This window comes from Lates calcarifer, linkage group LG9, assembly GCF_001640805.2.
Source record: "Lates calcarifer isolate ASB-BC8 linkage group LG9, TLL_Latcal_v3, whole genome shotgun sequence".
NCBI lineage: Eukaryota > Metazoa > Chordata > Actinopteri > Centropomidae > Lates > Lates calcarifer.
In genome coordinates, this window is record NC_066841.1 from 13,959,024 (window position 1) to 13,977,069 (window position 18,046).

Below are 18,046 nucleotides of genomic sequence, written 5' to 3' on the forward strand. Positions count from 1 at the left end.
CTTGTAAAAGAAACACACTGATCCACACTGACACACAAGTTAAAGTAGAATCAGCTGCAGACTTCTTTGGTCAATACAAAAAGACAAAGAATGAGGCAGATGAGGAGATGTGTGTGCACCTTCACACGAGGGGTCCTCTTCATCACATCGCAGCATGCTCTCCTCTCTAACGGGGATAACAATTACAAAACTAAAGGGCGTCACACACAGACACACACGCACAGCTGCGAGACAACACATGCAGTCTGCTCAGAGGAGGCTTATTTGTCTAGCATTGCTGCCAGTGATATACAATAACACGTCTGCATTCCAGTGAAGAGGACACAACTTCTACACTCACGCTGATCAACCTGCTCAGACTAAATGGAGTGGATAAATAAATTCAATATTTCTGATAATATATTGATGGCCAGTTTTTAAACAAAAAGTTTTATCAATTAATATAAAAATGTAATAATTAATAATGAAAGAAAATGTTAGTTGCAACACATTAACTTAATCTGTATTGATTTTCACTGTTAAGAAGTGTCATATTTGCTTGTAAATTTGTTGCAAGGTACCACATACTGCCAAGAGGCAATAAACAAGCAAATGCTTCCAGTATAATAAAAAAGAGCCAGAGTGAAGTAAATATTGCTAGGTAAATATAGGGATTTGGAGATATTCTGCACTATTTGCAATAAACATTCATCAGTGGCCTCTTGGCGGAAAAACAAGTTGACTTTCCATAGACTGTTTGCATTTCAAAAACATTACATAATAATAAACATCTACTAGGATTAGTCACGAATGACACAAAATAATTTAATAATTTAATTTTTTTCTTTATTTCTTCCTATTTATAAACAAAGATAGAGTATATTGGAGACAGAAAGAAGTATATATATAACTAAATAAATAGCTTACTGAAATAATCATGAATTGCCATCCAAAGGCTTCTGGTCTGTTCATCACTCTGACTACGACCAACTTCCCCAGAGATCTGACTCCATATTCATTAATCAGTGTCAAAGGCCTCTTGATTATTTGCCTAGTTATTGAACAACAGAGTTCTTTACAGCTCAGACGTTGCTGCTTCTTCTCTCCCTGAACATCCCTGTTCAGCCATGTTATCAAGTTCCCTGACTTCTTTTCAATGACACTCAGCTCTAATTTCTCACAATACTTGCAGTATTGTTGCATCATGCATCATTGTCATCTACCACCTCGTACTTAGCATGTAGAGGCTGCAGATTATACCCTCCACAAGATGCCTTTGTTGATGTGACCATGGTGGCTGCTGCTTTGACTGCCAAAACAGTATGATCTTAGTCAACTGACTGTTGTGCAAAACTAGCAATGAAAGCATAACTCACTCAGTATGTTTGCACAAAACCATCTGTTAAATCAGACGTTTCCTCATCAACAATAACTCTGCCCAAACTCTTTTTTAAGACTCAGTCTATGGTCTGGACCATGGCAGTTCCCTGCTAGCCAGCCTCCAGTTCCTTCAGTCCTCACTGAATTCTCCCTCTTTTTAGCTGCTAATCTCAAATCCACAACCCTGGCACCGACACTCTAGACTATCCGCAACACAACTGATCATCTTTCCCTGTATTCTGCAGACATGCAGACTACTTGGCAGTCTGTACTCTTCACTAGCAGGGTCAATGCTTCACTACACAGCAGGATCATTCGTTGTCCTCTGTTGTAGACTCGAATTTTCCAGCACTACCTTTAGACCTTTAGACTTGCATCACAGATCACTCTGTTGACAAAAATACTTTAGACTTAGAATTTCTGGGTTATGAGTAATTTAATAGTGGTTTAGTAATTTAGTAATCTTGTGTAACTTTATGACATTCTCATGTGTCACACTTGGGGAAAACCCGAGCTGAGAGAATAATTGCTTGCTACATCATGAAAAGACTAATAGTACTGGAAAATAGTGACTCAAAGGATGATCACAGGTATTATGAGGTGAATATAAATGTGTACGAGGTGAATATAAATGTGCATGTTTAGAAATGCCAACTGGGACAAGTCAGTTTTCTTCACACAGGTCTAGATTTAGTGGATTGAGTTGTTGGTACGACTTGTAACTTTCTCTCAGAGGATAGAGGATACAGCCATTTGCGGTCATCAGAAAAATTGCACAATTCTCTCTGCTAAAATGGAATTTCTTTCCTCTTCTTGTCTATGTACATGTCTGCTTGAATGTTTGACTTTTACACTTGGCCTCTATTTTTATTGCAAAGTTACAGTTTAGCAGCTGCTGGGGCTGGTGTGTTTGCTCCTGATACCTCCAGAGGGTTTTTACATGATACAACATGGTTTTAATAAAAGCTCCACAACACAATTAGAAGTAACAAGCATACACATCTGCAAACAATGGTCACTCTGGCATTTTTTCTGACAGCCTGGTGATTGGATTAGAGCTGAAATGTGTTGATGATTAATCAATTAGTCAATAGATGGAAATGAATCGGCAACAATTCTGATAATCAGTTGTTTTTAAGCATCTTTTAGGGCAAAAATTCACTGCTTCCAGCTCAGCAAATGTGAATATTTCCTGGTCCTCCTAGCTATTAGCTAGTGGGGGGTATTTATCATTATTTGTCGGCGGTTTCATAGAATGAATGGGTAATTGAATAATTGCTAGATTAATCAATTATGTAAATAATCACTGGTTGCTGCTCTGAAATCACATAATATAATACTGGGATATTTTCATAGTTGTGCCTCTGTATGCCTGCAGTCTATTCCAATGTGTATGCAACAAAAATAGACAAGTTAAAACCTGTGACTGACAAATACTGTCAAAGCAAAAAATCAGTACAGAACACAAAAGTCCACTTGTGATAACATAAACTAGAAACTATGGTGGATTAACCAAAGTGATTTGTCTCCTCATCCTATAGTCATCATACATGACTGAACCACTACCTACACATAAATGACAAAGAGATTCACAGGATATTTAAAATTATGTGTTACTGATAACTGTATATTTAACGCTATTTAACTGTTGTCATTTTCATATAAACTCTCTCAGTCATGCTTAGAAACACATGCAGACAATAACAGGAATGCTAACACACACACACACACAAAGACATCAGATTCCCTCTGCAGCTTCAGGGTCACCACAGTGTAATATAAACAACAGAACAAAGGTGCACTGCAGTTTGTAATGCCTCCTGGTTTTGACATTTGTTCTGGAGATTCACATTATGTCATTTAAAAATAAAACTCCAACATGTCAAAATGTGTCCGACTTCTGTAAGCACACACCGGCCGACATGACAAACAGGAGATAAAGTCAAGCAACACATTAGGGATTGCAGGGCTAGACAAAACTACACTATGTTAACAGGACAGTTACTCCTGCCAGTACTGTATCCAAAAAACAACCCCCAGAGGAGAATGGGTTTATAGGAACACATAAAAAAAATAAAGTACAGAGAGTATGTTTTCAGAAACCTTGGATACCTTTGTGTTTTCCAAATATCCAGACTGAAAAAACAAATCACTCATGGAAAGGTCATTTATTCTGGTAAAACTACTATACTCAGAGAAGGAAGTCATGATGGCTCATAATGCACTCACATTCCTCTCTCAAATACATTGCTGTTACTTCAGCTAAGCTATATTATGCCCCATTATTGTATAATTAGAATGTCATGAAAAATGATTGTTTGGAGATGCCGTAAAAGGCAAACATTGTTAGAGACACATGTTTCTCCACAAGCTGATATCTGTCTGTTGGAGGCAGGCCATTTCAGACGACAACAACAGTTATAGCATTACAACCCCAAAGCACTTAGCAGTATAACTCAGCGTGAGGACTAAAGGGACATTACACAGACTGCACGTTCCAACAACAACTCAGCTGCTCAAGAGATTCATGCACACACTGAAATTTATAAGACAGGGAAGGAACAGGCTAGTTGTTATTGGCACAATCCCTCTACTACACAAATAAAAATGTTAAATGCTCATTGATATCTGGTGTTATGCTAAGATGGCATCAGATAGAATATTTAAGTAAGGACTGATATAAGTGCAAAAGTAGCTATTGCAGAGCATATTGTGCCTTACTTAAATCCATGTGCAACTTTGAGTTTCTCCACCTGTTGCGATTTGAGGATTTGTTAAGAAAGCATTAATAATTATATGGCCAATAAAGAACAGAAGAACTCCAATACAAGCTGCCAGACACATAGCCTTGACATATTATCACCTTATCACACAGTTTTGGCTGACAAGAACAACAGCATACTTCTACATCCAGCTGGCACAAAGAAATATTATCAACCCAATGGGAACCATAAAACCAAACTGTGAGCTTAATGAGGCTAAAGAGCTGCTCATAAGATAATGGCGTGTGGGTTCTTCACTGCAGGCAACCCTTTTCACATTACATGTAGTCATCTGACTGAATATTAATATGCAGTGCACCTTAATGGAGCTCAAGGCGAGTATTGACCACATCATGACCCTGTCACAAATCTCATACTTACTGCATGGCTCACCTCTGCTGACGTCCTGAACATCCAAGGAGATACTATTAAAAACTATGTTCTGTTGAATGGACAGAAAGCAGATATAGCAAGCAACAAACAGAGCAACTGGAAGGAAAAAATAAGTTAGAAAAGCATGGTATTAGAAAAAAAAAGCAAGGCCATCACTTTTCGAAAAAAAAAAAAAACACAATTCAGCAAGTCTCTCCTCCATACAAAATGAATTGCTCTCTGCAATGCTGTTTCTGTCTGTAGCCAGGGTGAATGCATATATATATGTCTGCCCAGAGAAATAATGGCGCCCCATTTGATCACTAACATGGTACATTAACATAGCCTATTGGTTAATGACTGTTTAAACTCAGAGTTCACTGCCCGTAACAGTCACACAGCTTTGGTACAAAACCCCTTGATAAGGCCCCTCATCTAAAACAAACAAGCAGTCTGGTTTGAAAACTACGCAGATGCATCGCTCAATTTAACGTCACTAATTCAAAACTCTGCTTTTAATTCTTGCCCTTTTGTTTTCATTTTCTCTCTTGTGACACAATGGTAATAGGACGGCCTGGTAAATGTGAAAAATATGCTGAGTGTAGCAACACAAAACAGACACAAGTTAAAGGGAACTGATGTTGCTAGTTACACAAACATCTGTCAACATGGTTACTATAGTCTAAATAAAAATACTTCAAATGTTGAGAAATACACTTCCTCACTTTCTTGCGAGGAGTTTATTGAGAAGCTTGATGTGACTGCCATGTCTGTATGTTCAAATCTGAATTTACAGTTAGCTTAGCTTAGTATAAATACTGGAAACGGGGAAACAGGTAGCTCGGCACAGTCCAAAAGTAACATTATCCACCTGACAATCCAATATATACAATATCTTGTTTGCATAATGCATACAAAAACAACTGTACAATGGCTACTTTTTGTTGAGCTGAAAAGAATGAAACAAGGACCTTTGTCCATATTGGCTCTGCAATTTATCTGCTGTTAGCAGATACACTGGCCATTTACAGCACTCCTGTTGTGACAGCATCTCCAACATAATCCAGCAACACTGTCAGTTTTTCAATGAGACCCAGTGCACCAAGACACTTCAGCTCTACTCAGCTTTGGCGGATAGCTGGAACCAAAATACCACTAGTCGGCTATAGCAGAGGCAATCTGAGCCTTTGCCTCTCTATGTTGCTTTTCCCGTAACGGCTTTGAAGAAATCAGATTTGACTCTGATCTCATGTTCTAAAATGTGAAGTGATCCCTAATGAAATCTTTCTGCTTCTGTGTCACATTTTGGGTTAAGAAACTCAAATTTTCATGAATATAAACTTTCATTTAAAAAGCCAAGGGGAAGCGCAGAGGAGTGTGTGATGTTTCTAATACTGACACCTCAGGAAATTATACAGAGCACTGCTGTCTGTGGCCTGTTACAGTAAACCGTCATCAGCCCTTCCATGTGTTTCTAACTCAAACCATTCATCTGGACAGACGCCAGATATTACCGATCTCCTTCAAACACTGAGGTTACTGTGAAAGTGTGCAACTTCCACTTCAGGGACATGCTAAAAGAATCTTGAAGGGATTATTTGTAATTTAATTCCTTTTGTTTTTATTCACAGATTTAACAGCTCATTACATTAACAATGTGGAAAAATCTGCTAAAAAATAAAACCCCTGCATATGAATAGCCCTACTATGCAAATGAAAAGGGATTTAAAGAAAACTGGTCCCTAAAGATCTGGCCTGCTGAAAGATGAACTAAAATCAACAATAGTTTATGACAGATTATTTGCCTTTTAAATAGGAATATCTTTCATCCCAGTGTAAGGTTGACTCCAACAATATTCATAAACTTTTTGATGTGAACAGCAGATGTTCTTTGTTTCTCAGCTAAGACCTTCCAGTAGTCAGAGTTGGTCGACCGTGTCACTAGCCTCTCCTGATGATTCAACAAGAAATATATAATTTTCAATGAAAAAGTGCACTAAATTGAAAAAGAGCTCTCAATCAGTCCACAATCCATTCAAGCTACCTGACAATGCCACTTCAAGCCGGTACACGAGAGAGAAATCAATATGGTTCATTTACAGTGGAACTAGAAATGGGTTTATCAGCAATCACACTTGGGAGAATTAAATCAAGTGTTATAGCAATACAAGACGTGACTGGAGCCTCTTTGTGTTCAGAGGACTGGATGAGTAGAACTTCAACATTTATGGAATGAATTATCATTTTTTCTCATGTGTTTGACTAGTAATATGTGCTGGTTTGCAGTTTCTACATCCCCTGTTTTTAGCCATACTTGTGATATGGCTCTAGGGATGGAAATGCTGATTGATCCACCACTTTGGTCCCGACTGAAATATCTTTACAGCTACTGGATGGACTGCAATGAAATTTTTTACCTACATTCATGTTCCCCTCAGGATGAATCCATCTGACTTTGGTGATCACCTCACCTTTTCAGTAGTGTCACCATGAGGTTGACGTTTTTGAATTTTAGTGAAATGTCTCAACAACTATTGGATGGACCATTATTAAGTTTTGTACAGACATTCATATTCCCCTCAGGATGAATCCCTCTGACTTTGGTGATTCTTTTTGCTCTATATCTGCACAACTAATAACATTCTCATCAGCCTCAGTGACATTTACTGCTACGCAAATGGTAGCATGCTAACACACTAAGCTGTACAGCCTCAAAGCCTCTTGTTGTTCTGTTGTGGTTTGATTTTTAAACAACGTGACCCATGTTTTGTTAATTGTTCACTCTGCCAGGTCACCAGATATGCATTCAGTGCAGGATATCTGTTATAGGCCTTGTCTTCAAGTTGTCTAGCTGTGATGTAGCTACTGTGTTAAAATTCCCTTTTTATCTGTTTCATATGTTCTCATGACATGCAGTGTGTAAGGTAACTGAGATGTGTGGTATGTGACATATATTAGCCCATTTGAGGCTTTGTGGTTTTCACATTATTGTAATACCTGTATGTCATGAAATGTAATATTCTGTCACACACTGCCGGATAACTCAGATTGCAATGTTAAATAACTTTTATTAATGTGCACATTTCCTTTCAAAATAAAACATATTTGGCCTTCTTGAATGGAGAGAGGAGTGTGCAGAGGAAGATAAATGAGCAGTTTCATCACACTGGTGCATTGCACAAAAAGCAGTATAATATGGCAGGACAGATGCACTGATGGTGGTGGTAGAGCTGAATTTTGTTAAACTGAATTACAACTGACTCACAAATATTGAAATTCAACAGCATAAAAGCAAAAATTCTCAATGGAAGGGGTGACATCTGTGCTGCCAAAAACCACCAAACATGCAACCCTTTTCCAAAAAGTGTTATTAACATTGATGCTGCAGCTGTTTACAATTTAAAATGATATATACAGCTGGGTGTTCACCAGTGTAGTCCAACATTTCCTTTGGCTAGCTGCCGTCCTTCAGGACTGATAAATTAGCAGCTTATTCTTTGCACTAATGGGAGGATAAATGAAGGCTTCAAGTGGCCCAGCGATGAATAACAATCAGCTATGAGAAAAAAAAATGCATAGAGTTGAAACACACACCCAATTGCTCCCAATTAGCTAATTAACTTGTCAAGAAGTTCCTGTTTGACAGTAATGGATGTACACACACTGGTTTTTATGCAAAGTGCTGCTATATTATTACTGAAATATGTATTTTTTCCTGGGTAGAATGTCATAACATGTTGAATACAACTAGAGCACAGTCTTGGATATGCAAAGCAGAAACGTGGAGGCAGAAAAACCACAGCCTGCGGTTTGCATATCACCACATCTCTTCACCATTGCAAAACCACAGCATGACCAAAGCGTGACCACACTTGAGATCTCCATGGAAAGAAACAGATGGGTGAATGAGCATCAGCCAAAGGAAACAAGAACAATCAAAATATCAGAAAAAACTCTGTGATGCATGGCTTAGAGGAGGAAAAATGCCTGTGATCTGAAAATATTAAGCTGAATGTGAAACAGACCCCACAAGGTCTCAAAGATCACCAGGCACCAAATCAATTTTACAATTCATTTCATGTAGGATGTATTACCTGTTAGCACGTGTTTAAAACTGATATTTCAGCACTTATTTATCAGTTAACACAAATGCCAGTTTCTTATATCTGTTCCTATGTTAACACAAATGTACTTATGCCATATGAAATTACTCTGATTTAAAATCAAACTTTACAGTGTAGGTGATATTCAGCTGGCTCTGGACTTTTAACCTACTCTTGGTCTGATAACTACTGTATGTATCCTCTGGGCAATAGGTCAAAATCATCCAAACAACAGTTGTCAAACTATTCAGATAAAACATCTCCCAGCTTTGGGAAACATTATAAAGTATTTGAAGTCACAAAGTCATGGTCTTTCCGGTAAGGGCATGTTTTGCATTACAGTCTTATTTCAAGTGGAAGCAGATGGCAAAATGCATTTGTGAGGAACCAAATCAAAGTATACAAAATGTTCAAATAATAAGTCTGATTAGAAGCTGAAAGAAATGTTTCTGATTATTCAAAGAAAGAAGAAGAGAGAACAACACAACAAAAAAGAAAAGGAGCCCTTTCATTTTCTTATTTGTGAGAAAGAACCATGTTTGCTGATGACATAGTAAATTCAATAGCTAAAGTATGAACACCTATGTATATTTCTGACACACCACTGTAATTCACAGAGAGCAGTGCACCAAACAAATAAGAAAGGAGATAGAGAGAGAGGATGTTTGCTGCTGCTTGTGCTCTACATCCATCACTGAGGAATGTTCTTTAACACTAACATGTCCTCCCCTCCTCTCACCATGATAACTTACACTCTGCTGTGTCTTCCTCAGTGTTTTTAATGAGCAGGATGGGGATTAATCTGTTACCTAATAGGGCATTTCAGCTGAATTGTTGACAAGACTGTGGATAAACAGCTCCGTCACATCTCATCTAAAACAAAACAATAAAGATGCCATTAAAATGTTTTGTAAAATATCACCCCCTACGGGAGCAAAGACGAATGACGAATGTAAATCACACTTGAAAGACCTGCCTCCACCTCCCACTCACACCACAGTTCAGCAGTGACAGTGAGAACTTCCAACAGTACACCCATATATTAAACACAAGACCTGCAGAAATTACTCACAGACAATTGGCTCAACTTCTATAACAATATTATTCAAAATATGGTGCAAAGTGCGACATCATTAAAGTGACACAATAATGGCTGGGTCTAGGGCATACATGCCATGAATCAATGTAAGTAATATTTCTATGGGACTGGCATAAGTAAAGTTGTACAAAAACAATGCTTAACCTTTATGTAACTTTTCTCTCTGCACAATAGGAACATACAGTATACCAGTTTCTAAGGTATATTTTAAAATAAATGTCCTTAAGCCCTTTGTATTTTATTTTATATATATCTTTTACAACAGGAACATACATTTTCTCTTTGAACCATGACAGATGAGCATCAGTACAGAACATGAACTACACCAACTCCTGGATTCATAGATGACAACATACCATTCATTCATATTTGAAACATCCCATCGCTACTGTGGTGCAGCGCAGGAAAGCAGACATACAGTTTTGTCTTGTTACCTCAGTTAAAAAAAGGGAAATAAATAACCACAAGGCCTTTTCTAAGTAATTGTGTATTTACATTGAGGTCTAATGGCCCAGAACTGCACATGCAGGTGCTGCTCCCACCTGTGCTGGCTATTTACTAAAGTGGGACATGCACATGACCCCAAGGGCAGATAATTCATCAAAAATGTGAATGAGTCAAAAATAGCCAAACAGTCGAGCCATACGCACAATAACCTGGTTGTTATAGTTCTGTGCTGACGTCACTGAACATTTTGAAGTTGTTGTGTTTTATAGGCTCATAATGAGGAGGCAAACTGAGGCCAAACATTCCACAAGAAAGCCTCTGATTGAGACGCTTGTGATGGTAGATCTAGGGGATAAATGGCAGTAAATACAGCTAATTTAACATTGTCTTAAAGTGAACAAGGAGAGGTTTATGCACAACAGGAGGTGAAAGCATCATGCCCTCTTCTTCAGTCAAACACACAGGATGGATGGTTAATGTTGCAGCCTGTTCACCTTCAGTGGAAAAGCTCGAGATGCATTTGATAAAATTATGGTGCTTATACAAGCCTTAGGGGTCCAGTTATAGGGCTTTCATTTAGCCTGTTAACATGCTGACATCAGTGCCCATGGGATGAACAGTTTTGAACTTCATCCATTCATTTATATTGTTATCTGACCTACAGAGAAGATAACATTCTGGAAAAAGAAGCAAACCTCAGTCATAGTGTTGTCAGATCTTAAAACAGATTTATTTTTTTTGGAAAGTGAAGCACTGACATACGCTGTTGTTCTGCCAATAAAGGCGCCAGATCAGCAAACACTTATATGTGTTGCTCTGGGGCAAAGTTATAAACTACACATTTTTTTGTTTAATTTTGGGGACTTGTTGGAAGAGATGAGACGTAACAGTAAACATTTGACCTCCCCTGAAGTTCATTTCTCTCTGCTCACAATTCATCAAATCGATCCATCTGGGAGAATTATTTCATCACAGACAGATAAGCGGGAAGACTTTGCGTCAGGTCGACACCCCTGGGGTAAAGTTACTGACAAGCAAGTTATTATCAGTATTACACGGGACAGACTGGGATCACTGGCTTAATGTGGCAGCTGACCTCTCCTGTATGTCTTTAGATCCTTTTAACTTTCAACTGTGTGGGAGCTGTCATTAAAGAGCAACACCAAATGTCCATGTTTAATCCTTGAACTCACAGTACATTTCTCTGTAAAACAGCAGTCTACTTCAGTTAACAGGCTTCATATCCTCTTTCTGAATATTGATAGAAAACAGATGTTGATGTCTTTTGCTTGACAAGACATTTTGGTTGTGATGAATTATGGGATACATCTGACTTACAGTCTTCTGGTTGTGTCAGTTATTTAGCACATGTTTGAGCAGTTTGTAACGACAAAACTTTATTGCATTTTAATAGATTTGGTTGTGTAATGTTATGGTTTACATTAGACCTGCAGCTTTCACCCCTCCTTTTCTGTTGGGGAACAGTGCCAGGTATGGTAAATCATCTTGGGTACTTTTTTTGATTGGCATGATTTTGAGCAGTGTTATCTCATTCTGTATCTACTGAGGTTAATTCCGGTAAACTCTTTGTTTCACTCAAAGGGCTGTTGAGAAACAGCTTGGACTTCTTCCACACTCCCTCTTCAGACAACGTATTTACTTTATCATGATGCATTTTTGTCTCTCCAGATGCTAAGCTGCAATAGCTTCTAATGTTGTCATTCCTAAAAATAATTTGCAGTTTAAACTAAACCTAAAAATGTTTTCTTAGTAAATACTAAATTGGTTTTAAATAATCAAATTGTGCCTGCTTTGGCACTTACTCCTTGTGTTTCTGGAAACCCTTAAGAGGGTTTCACGGCCAGAACAACTAGTCTACAAGCAAGATTTGACAAGTACATCAAGCCTATTAACTGAGTCTCTGACTCATATCAAGTAGCACACATGAGGTGGTTGATAATTGGGTTTGTAAGTAATAAAAAAATACATCTTACAGAGAATGTCTGAGACTGAAAGTAATCATTTTAAATTGGCAAATATTTTCCAACTCACTTTTCCAGCAGAACGTTTTTACTCTTTTATCCAGGAATAATCGCTGGCTGTTTAATGACTAATTATACTGTATCAATGTACAGGATGTGTAATTTCACCTAGAACTTAAGTATGAGCAGGTTTTTAAATTGTTGGGGAAAAAAGGTCTGGCATCTTTTTAAAGGGCCCCATCCTATTAAATGAACACTTTAAAATAGTTAATGGTTTGCACCTATGGGTCAGTTGACTTTAATGTAGCAATATCATGACATGGGGGCTTTCCTGAAACTGAATTACATGTTTTTCCACCAAGAAAATTCTCCTGAAAGATGCTACTCATATGTTGTCCATAAATCTAGGTTCATTCTGTTTTTCAGTCCAGAGATTTTATAGTTGCATCAGATATGTAGGAGCCCAAAAGGACACAACATAACACATACCTCAGGCCTGCTGAACTCCTTAAGCTGTGCCACAGTATATCCTTCACAGAGCGACGATCACTGGGGGGGACAACAATATGGCAACAAAGAACCCTCTGGTGTATTTCTCATGTTGAAAGCTATTGAATTGGGAGAGGGAACATCGGTTCAGCTGAGGGGGTTATTCCAAGGTGCAGAATGCATTTAAATGTGATGTGAAAAACAGATTTGAAGACTAAGGAAACGAGAGAGTCTTCAGGCCCCATGGCCAAGTAGAATAATCAGACTTAAGTGATCATTTCACTGGAACAGAGCAATACCCCCACTGTGTTTGAATCCAACTGAGAATTCCAATATAAATCAATTACTGGTTTCGCAGTCAATGGAAAATCTACCTAATTCCTGGATCTCACGATTCACTCATTCATTCATTTACTGGAATACAATGCATGAAAGGAATGAGTGAAAATGAGAGGTAAAGGAAATATCCTAGAGAAAATTCCAATCCGTTTCATTGGAATGAGGATGGGGACATTTACAGGACACAAACAATGCTGTTTGTATCAGCCAAGTGCATGTGAAGTGCCATGGCTATCATGTCTCACAGGGGGGGCAGAAGAAATGTTATCCTCAGTTTCCTTACTGTGTAAACCAGTTTGTCCTAAATTCCAGAGTTGAGGAGGAGGGAGCAGAGGAAAAAGGGGGTGACGAACACAACAAAATGCGTCGTACCACCAGAATTATTTGGAAACATAACAAAGCAACAATTACACATGCCACACATCAATTATGTGTAACTGTTACAGCTGCAGACTGGAGAGACTCACTCCGCCTGTGTGCTCTGCTTCTTTTCCAGAGAAGCGTTTCCCTCACAGGGTAGGTAAGGCCGACATTGCATACACAATAAATCAAACCAGTATAATCACTGTTTCATGAACCCTCTTGTTGCCTGAGAAAAGTTTTAAACAAAGACTATTAATGTGTCTTGATCCTATGATGGTTCATACATTGGATCTGGCTCTCATCTTGACGTCATACCATACTTAATCTCAGCAGCTGAAAAAACGTCTACATTCTGAGTAAACTGCATGAAATTTCACTTATTCAACAGCATATAAATTATAAAGAGGTCAGTCATTTTCATCGCTGTCTGTTACTGCCACTATCTATTGCTGAATGAAAAAGTCCCCCCGGGTGGTCTTGTGTCACAAAGCAGGATTTTCAAGTTAGCTGGATAACTGCTGAGTAAAACCTGGAAGCTCTTCAAATCTGCAACATGGGCTCAAATAAAAACCTCTTCTGGGTTATACTCGTCCAGCTACTTCAGTGATCCTGCTTTGTGACACAAGCCACAGAGAGAAAAAAAATCTCTGGACAGAGAAAATGGATGGATTAATGTTTTCAGCAGCAGCAAGTGTGGTTTGGGAAAAAAATACCTTATAAGGAAAGAGAGCGTAGTTAGCATGACCAGTGATGATCGCCATCGCCAAATCGACAAAGAAACAATAGCCATCAACAGAAACCACAACAAAAACTTCACAAAGACAAGTCATACTACTGCCAATACTGATTATAATCTGATCTCTGGGAGGTCCATTGCAGAAAGGCAATGGCAGTGACCACAACAGCTCACACCTTATCATTTTAATCAAACCCTCCTTTGGATTTTAGTAAAGCATTCATGTTGCAATCACAGGCGTTAGTGATTAAAGCACGACTTCTCAAACACCAGCTCTGAACAGCCTTTCACATCTTACTGTCAGCTGAGCATAGTTAACTCAACAGCCTGTAAAACTACAAATATAAGCATATATTGCATATGATGCCTGAATATGCTGAATCCTGACTCACTGGGCCTTTAACATAAATAAAGTAGAACCTAAATATGACAATCTCTGTGTAAAACAGCCCTGGGGAGACAGCGAGAGAAGAGTGTGCCTGCACTGACAGTGAGACAGATATGGTCCGAGTCAGCTGAGGCACTGATACTTCTCTTGACATATGCTCTCCGAGGTCTCTGGTGTCTCCTCTGGTGCTGTTTCACAATATGATAAATGCTCCCAAGGATGAGTGTTAAACTGTGCACACACAGTGGCATGCCTTGACCAAAGGGGGGATTCTGTTTCAAAATCCCATCATGAGGTCCTCTCCTCTCCAACTAGGCCTGGAGAAGGCCTCTGAAATGTTATAAAGTGACCATTAATCCTTATTTGAAGAAATTACTTTAATCTGCTTTCTGGTGAAGAGTTAGATTGATACTCTTGTGTCTAGTCTGTCAATTAAAGCTACAACCAGCAGCCATTTAGTGTGCTTTAGCATGTTTTTAAGACATACAGTTTTTCATCTCTGTTGCTAGCTGGTAAAAACTGCATCGTCAGATTCAACAAACCACTAAATACACATAAAATATTGTCAAAAACAAACTCCAGGGCAATGACTGCATTGATTTATTTGTTCAGACAGGATTAGAAGATCCATACTAACCAAGATCATGAACCCCCTGTATTAAGGAACTGTTTACACCATGTGCACTGTAAGCTTAACATCTGCACTTTTGATTGTTATCCAAAAATAAAGCTGATGTAAGCTATAAAAAAATAACTGAAAAATGTGAGCCCCTTGGAGTATTCGGCAGCCAGTGTCATAGCATCAAACTCCTACAGCACACCTGTCTGTACAAGCAACAAATTTTACACAAAAGGTTTTTATGACAGTGATTTTAAAAAAGTTTAGCGCAGCAACAAAATGTTCTGAGATGTGCAAGCAAATTGATACTCTACAGAGTTCCTAATGAATGCCATAGGCCTATATTTTCCTTTGGCAGCTGAATCCTGCCAACTTAAATCACCCATGGTTTCCTTTGAACTACATCTCAGTCATGCCAAGGCATAATTGTGCTGGTATGTGACTGCATTTTGGAAAAAGAAAATTGCAGAATGCAAATACCAAATTCTTATCAAATTCACATCATTAATCTGAATTTTTGGCACCACAATAAAACTTCTCCACTGCGAACCATTACGGGGCTGATGGGCAGTCATCAGCTCACACTGTGCAGGTGGAATGAAATGCACCCAGGGCACATTATCTTGGCTCTCGGCTGGGACAGTTTTTCTTCTTTAAATAAACATTGTGGGAAACAACTGTGGACTCAGCCAATAACCATAAACCAACATGATTATGTTAAGAGTGTGTTTGAGATGTGAAGATCAAACGGGATGTCGCTGTGCGCTTGAACCACGACCAGCCATTTGTCAAGTGATGCAGGGATGAGACCTTAACAAAGTCGACATTTGGAAGACTTCTCACAAGAGCTAATCCACAATCTGGCATTTCTTTAGTTCTTGATACATTTTCCCACCAGAGCACGTACAGAAATAGATCTGCTGTAAATCAAGATCATCGCCAAAATGTTCGAAATTAGCTCCCTGAATGAGTCGCAGGATTTTATTTCCAAAGCTACAGTGCATATCTCATCAGCCTGAATCACAGTGTGCCTGGAAAAAGCACTGCATTCCCAAAAAGTGGTGTTGGAGCATTTAACAGCTGTCCGAGATTAAATGAAGTCACTCCCAAGAGTATATCTTTAAAGAACACCCTGGGGAGTGGTGTGAAGGGTGCAGGAGTAGCACTTCTGCAGCTCTTGTTTTAATTATATGATTCAACTTCCTGATAAACTCCATCATAGAGACTGCAGACTTTTGTTAAGCTTTGTTGCTGGACACCAAATGTGTTCTGTTTGTCCCAGACTTCTCATGTGTAATTCATCTACTTTTCATCAAAATGAGTGGATATTTGAACAACTTCTGAAAAAAATAGCTCTTAAAAGTCAGTTGGTACAAGTCTTTTTTTATTGCGCCTGAAGCGGACGCTCGCAGTGAAGACAGATTAGGTTCGAACAACTTAATCCGTAGCCTCTGACAGGAGATTTTGCTGAGAGGCAATGCTGCGTCCACTGTGTCTGAGAAGTGTCATAATTAAGGCCAGTGTCAGAGCATAACAGGCAAATCTGGAGGCTTGTGGATATTAAGATTGCTATGATCCCTTTAGTTCACAAAGGATGACTAAGAGGAAAATCCACATTGGCCCATCATCTGTCTACAGAAATCCCTTCATTTCAACACATCAGATGCTACTAATTTAAAAAAGTTCAGGATGTTTCGCAATATCTGTGATGATCAATTGTAGACTTGCTAGGAAGCCGACATTTTACAACTCGTCCTAACGTCTGACCAACAGCTGAATCATTGAAAATTATTAAATCACATCTGCCTCAGGCAATAAGATTTCGTGTGATTTCTCCTCACATTGATCTTTCAGTGCTTCGTAAGGAAGAACTGTGCCCAGTGTGAAACAAAGTCTATTTTCCATTTCACTAACATTTCAACAAGTGCCATTTGGAACAGCCTCTTCAGTTTCTCTGAATGATAAATGACATGTCCAGTTTTACATCACCTGGAGGCACATTTTGCAATAACTTTCACAGGCACAGGACGTACTGGACTGCAGCTTGATAATTTCACACTATTATGATCCTCTCAGTCTCACAACAGCATCCAACTGAATGAATCACACTCTACCTGTAACACGTTGTAACTTCACCAGTCGACTTCACGCAGGGGTACTTTGTTGTAGAAATGTTATTTTCAGAGCACTCTTCACTGTGAAAGAAAACATTTTAAAACAAAGTGAGCATATCCTCCTTATCTAAAGACAAACAGTCCTCGTGTGTATTTGGTCTCGACATGTCCCAGAATTACCCGTCCCTGGCATCCTCTTCTTGGTAGGACCAAAGCAGACCCCCTGAGAAGTACATGCAGGTGACGGTGAGCAGAAGAGGACTCCTGTTGTGTTTTAGTATCATCTCATCGGTCCAGTCACCTGGGTGCTGTCAGTAATCCACGCTGGTGGTGATAACTTCCCCACTACTACAACTTCAGCGCGTGAAGTGGTGGTGTAACACGCACCGTCAGACCCTCCCACTCAGACAGAGTACTCCTGAGCAGCTGGTGAATGAACTGCTTTTAATTCCTGTAGCGACACCGCTGAAGCAACTTTCCCTTGCTCTGTGCAGTTCCGGCAGGTTCAAGAGAGCCCGGATATTTTCAACTTTTTAATCCTTTATGAGGGACACTGTATCATTGAATATAACATGCTGTATTAAAGCATGTCTTTTGATTTACGCTTTCTCTCTTTAAAGCCTGAAAACTGATTATACGACGGTACAAACGTTTACACGCGCGCCCACGTGCGTTGTAGTAGTGGGTCATAATGAGCACATCTTTGCTACCACCGCGCGGCTGTTAATACAATAACAACTACTAATTTATTACTAAATACAGTATAAATGTCTTTAGCTAGAAGAGCTTGATCAACAGTTAATAAACAATTCTAATCCTTTATAGATCAGTTGTAAACCATAAATAAGAACGACTTTTGGGTTGCCAGGCTGTG

At 38.9% G+C, this 18,046-nt stretch overlaps 1 protein-coding gene across 2 annotated transcripts in view; it reads right to left on the bottom strand.

Annotated features, from left to right (window-relative positions):
* ccbe1 (collagen and calcium binding EGF domains 1) overlaps nt 1–17,714 on the bottom strand; it is a 33,864-nt gene extending 16,150 nt beyond the window's left edge. Inside the window, exons 1-2 of one of the 2 annotated variants that reach the window (XM_018662350.2) lie at nt 17,353–17,714; nt 17,173–17,253 (exon numbers count right to left, since the gene is read on the bottom strand). In XM_018662350.2, coding sequence (XP_018517866.1) covers nt 17,173–17,253; nt 17,353–17,456 — 185 coding nt within the window. In that variant the 5' untranslated portion in view covers nt 17,457–17,714. The remainder of the gene's footprint in view (nt 1–17,172; nt 17,254–17,352) is intronic. The other variant, XM_018662349.2, reaches the window with a different exon arrangement.
* Between the last annotated feature and the right edge of the window lie 332 nt (nt 17,715–18,046).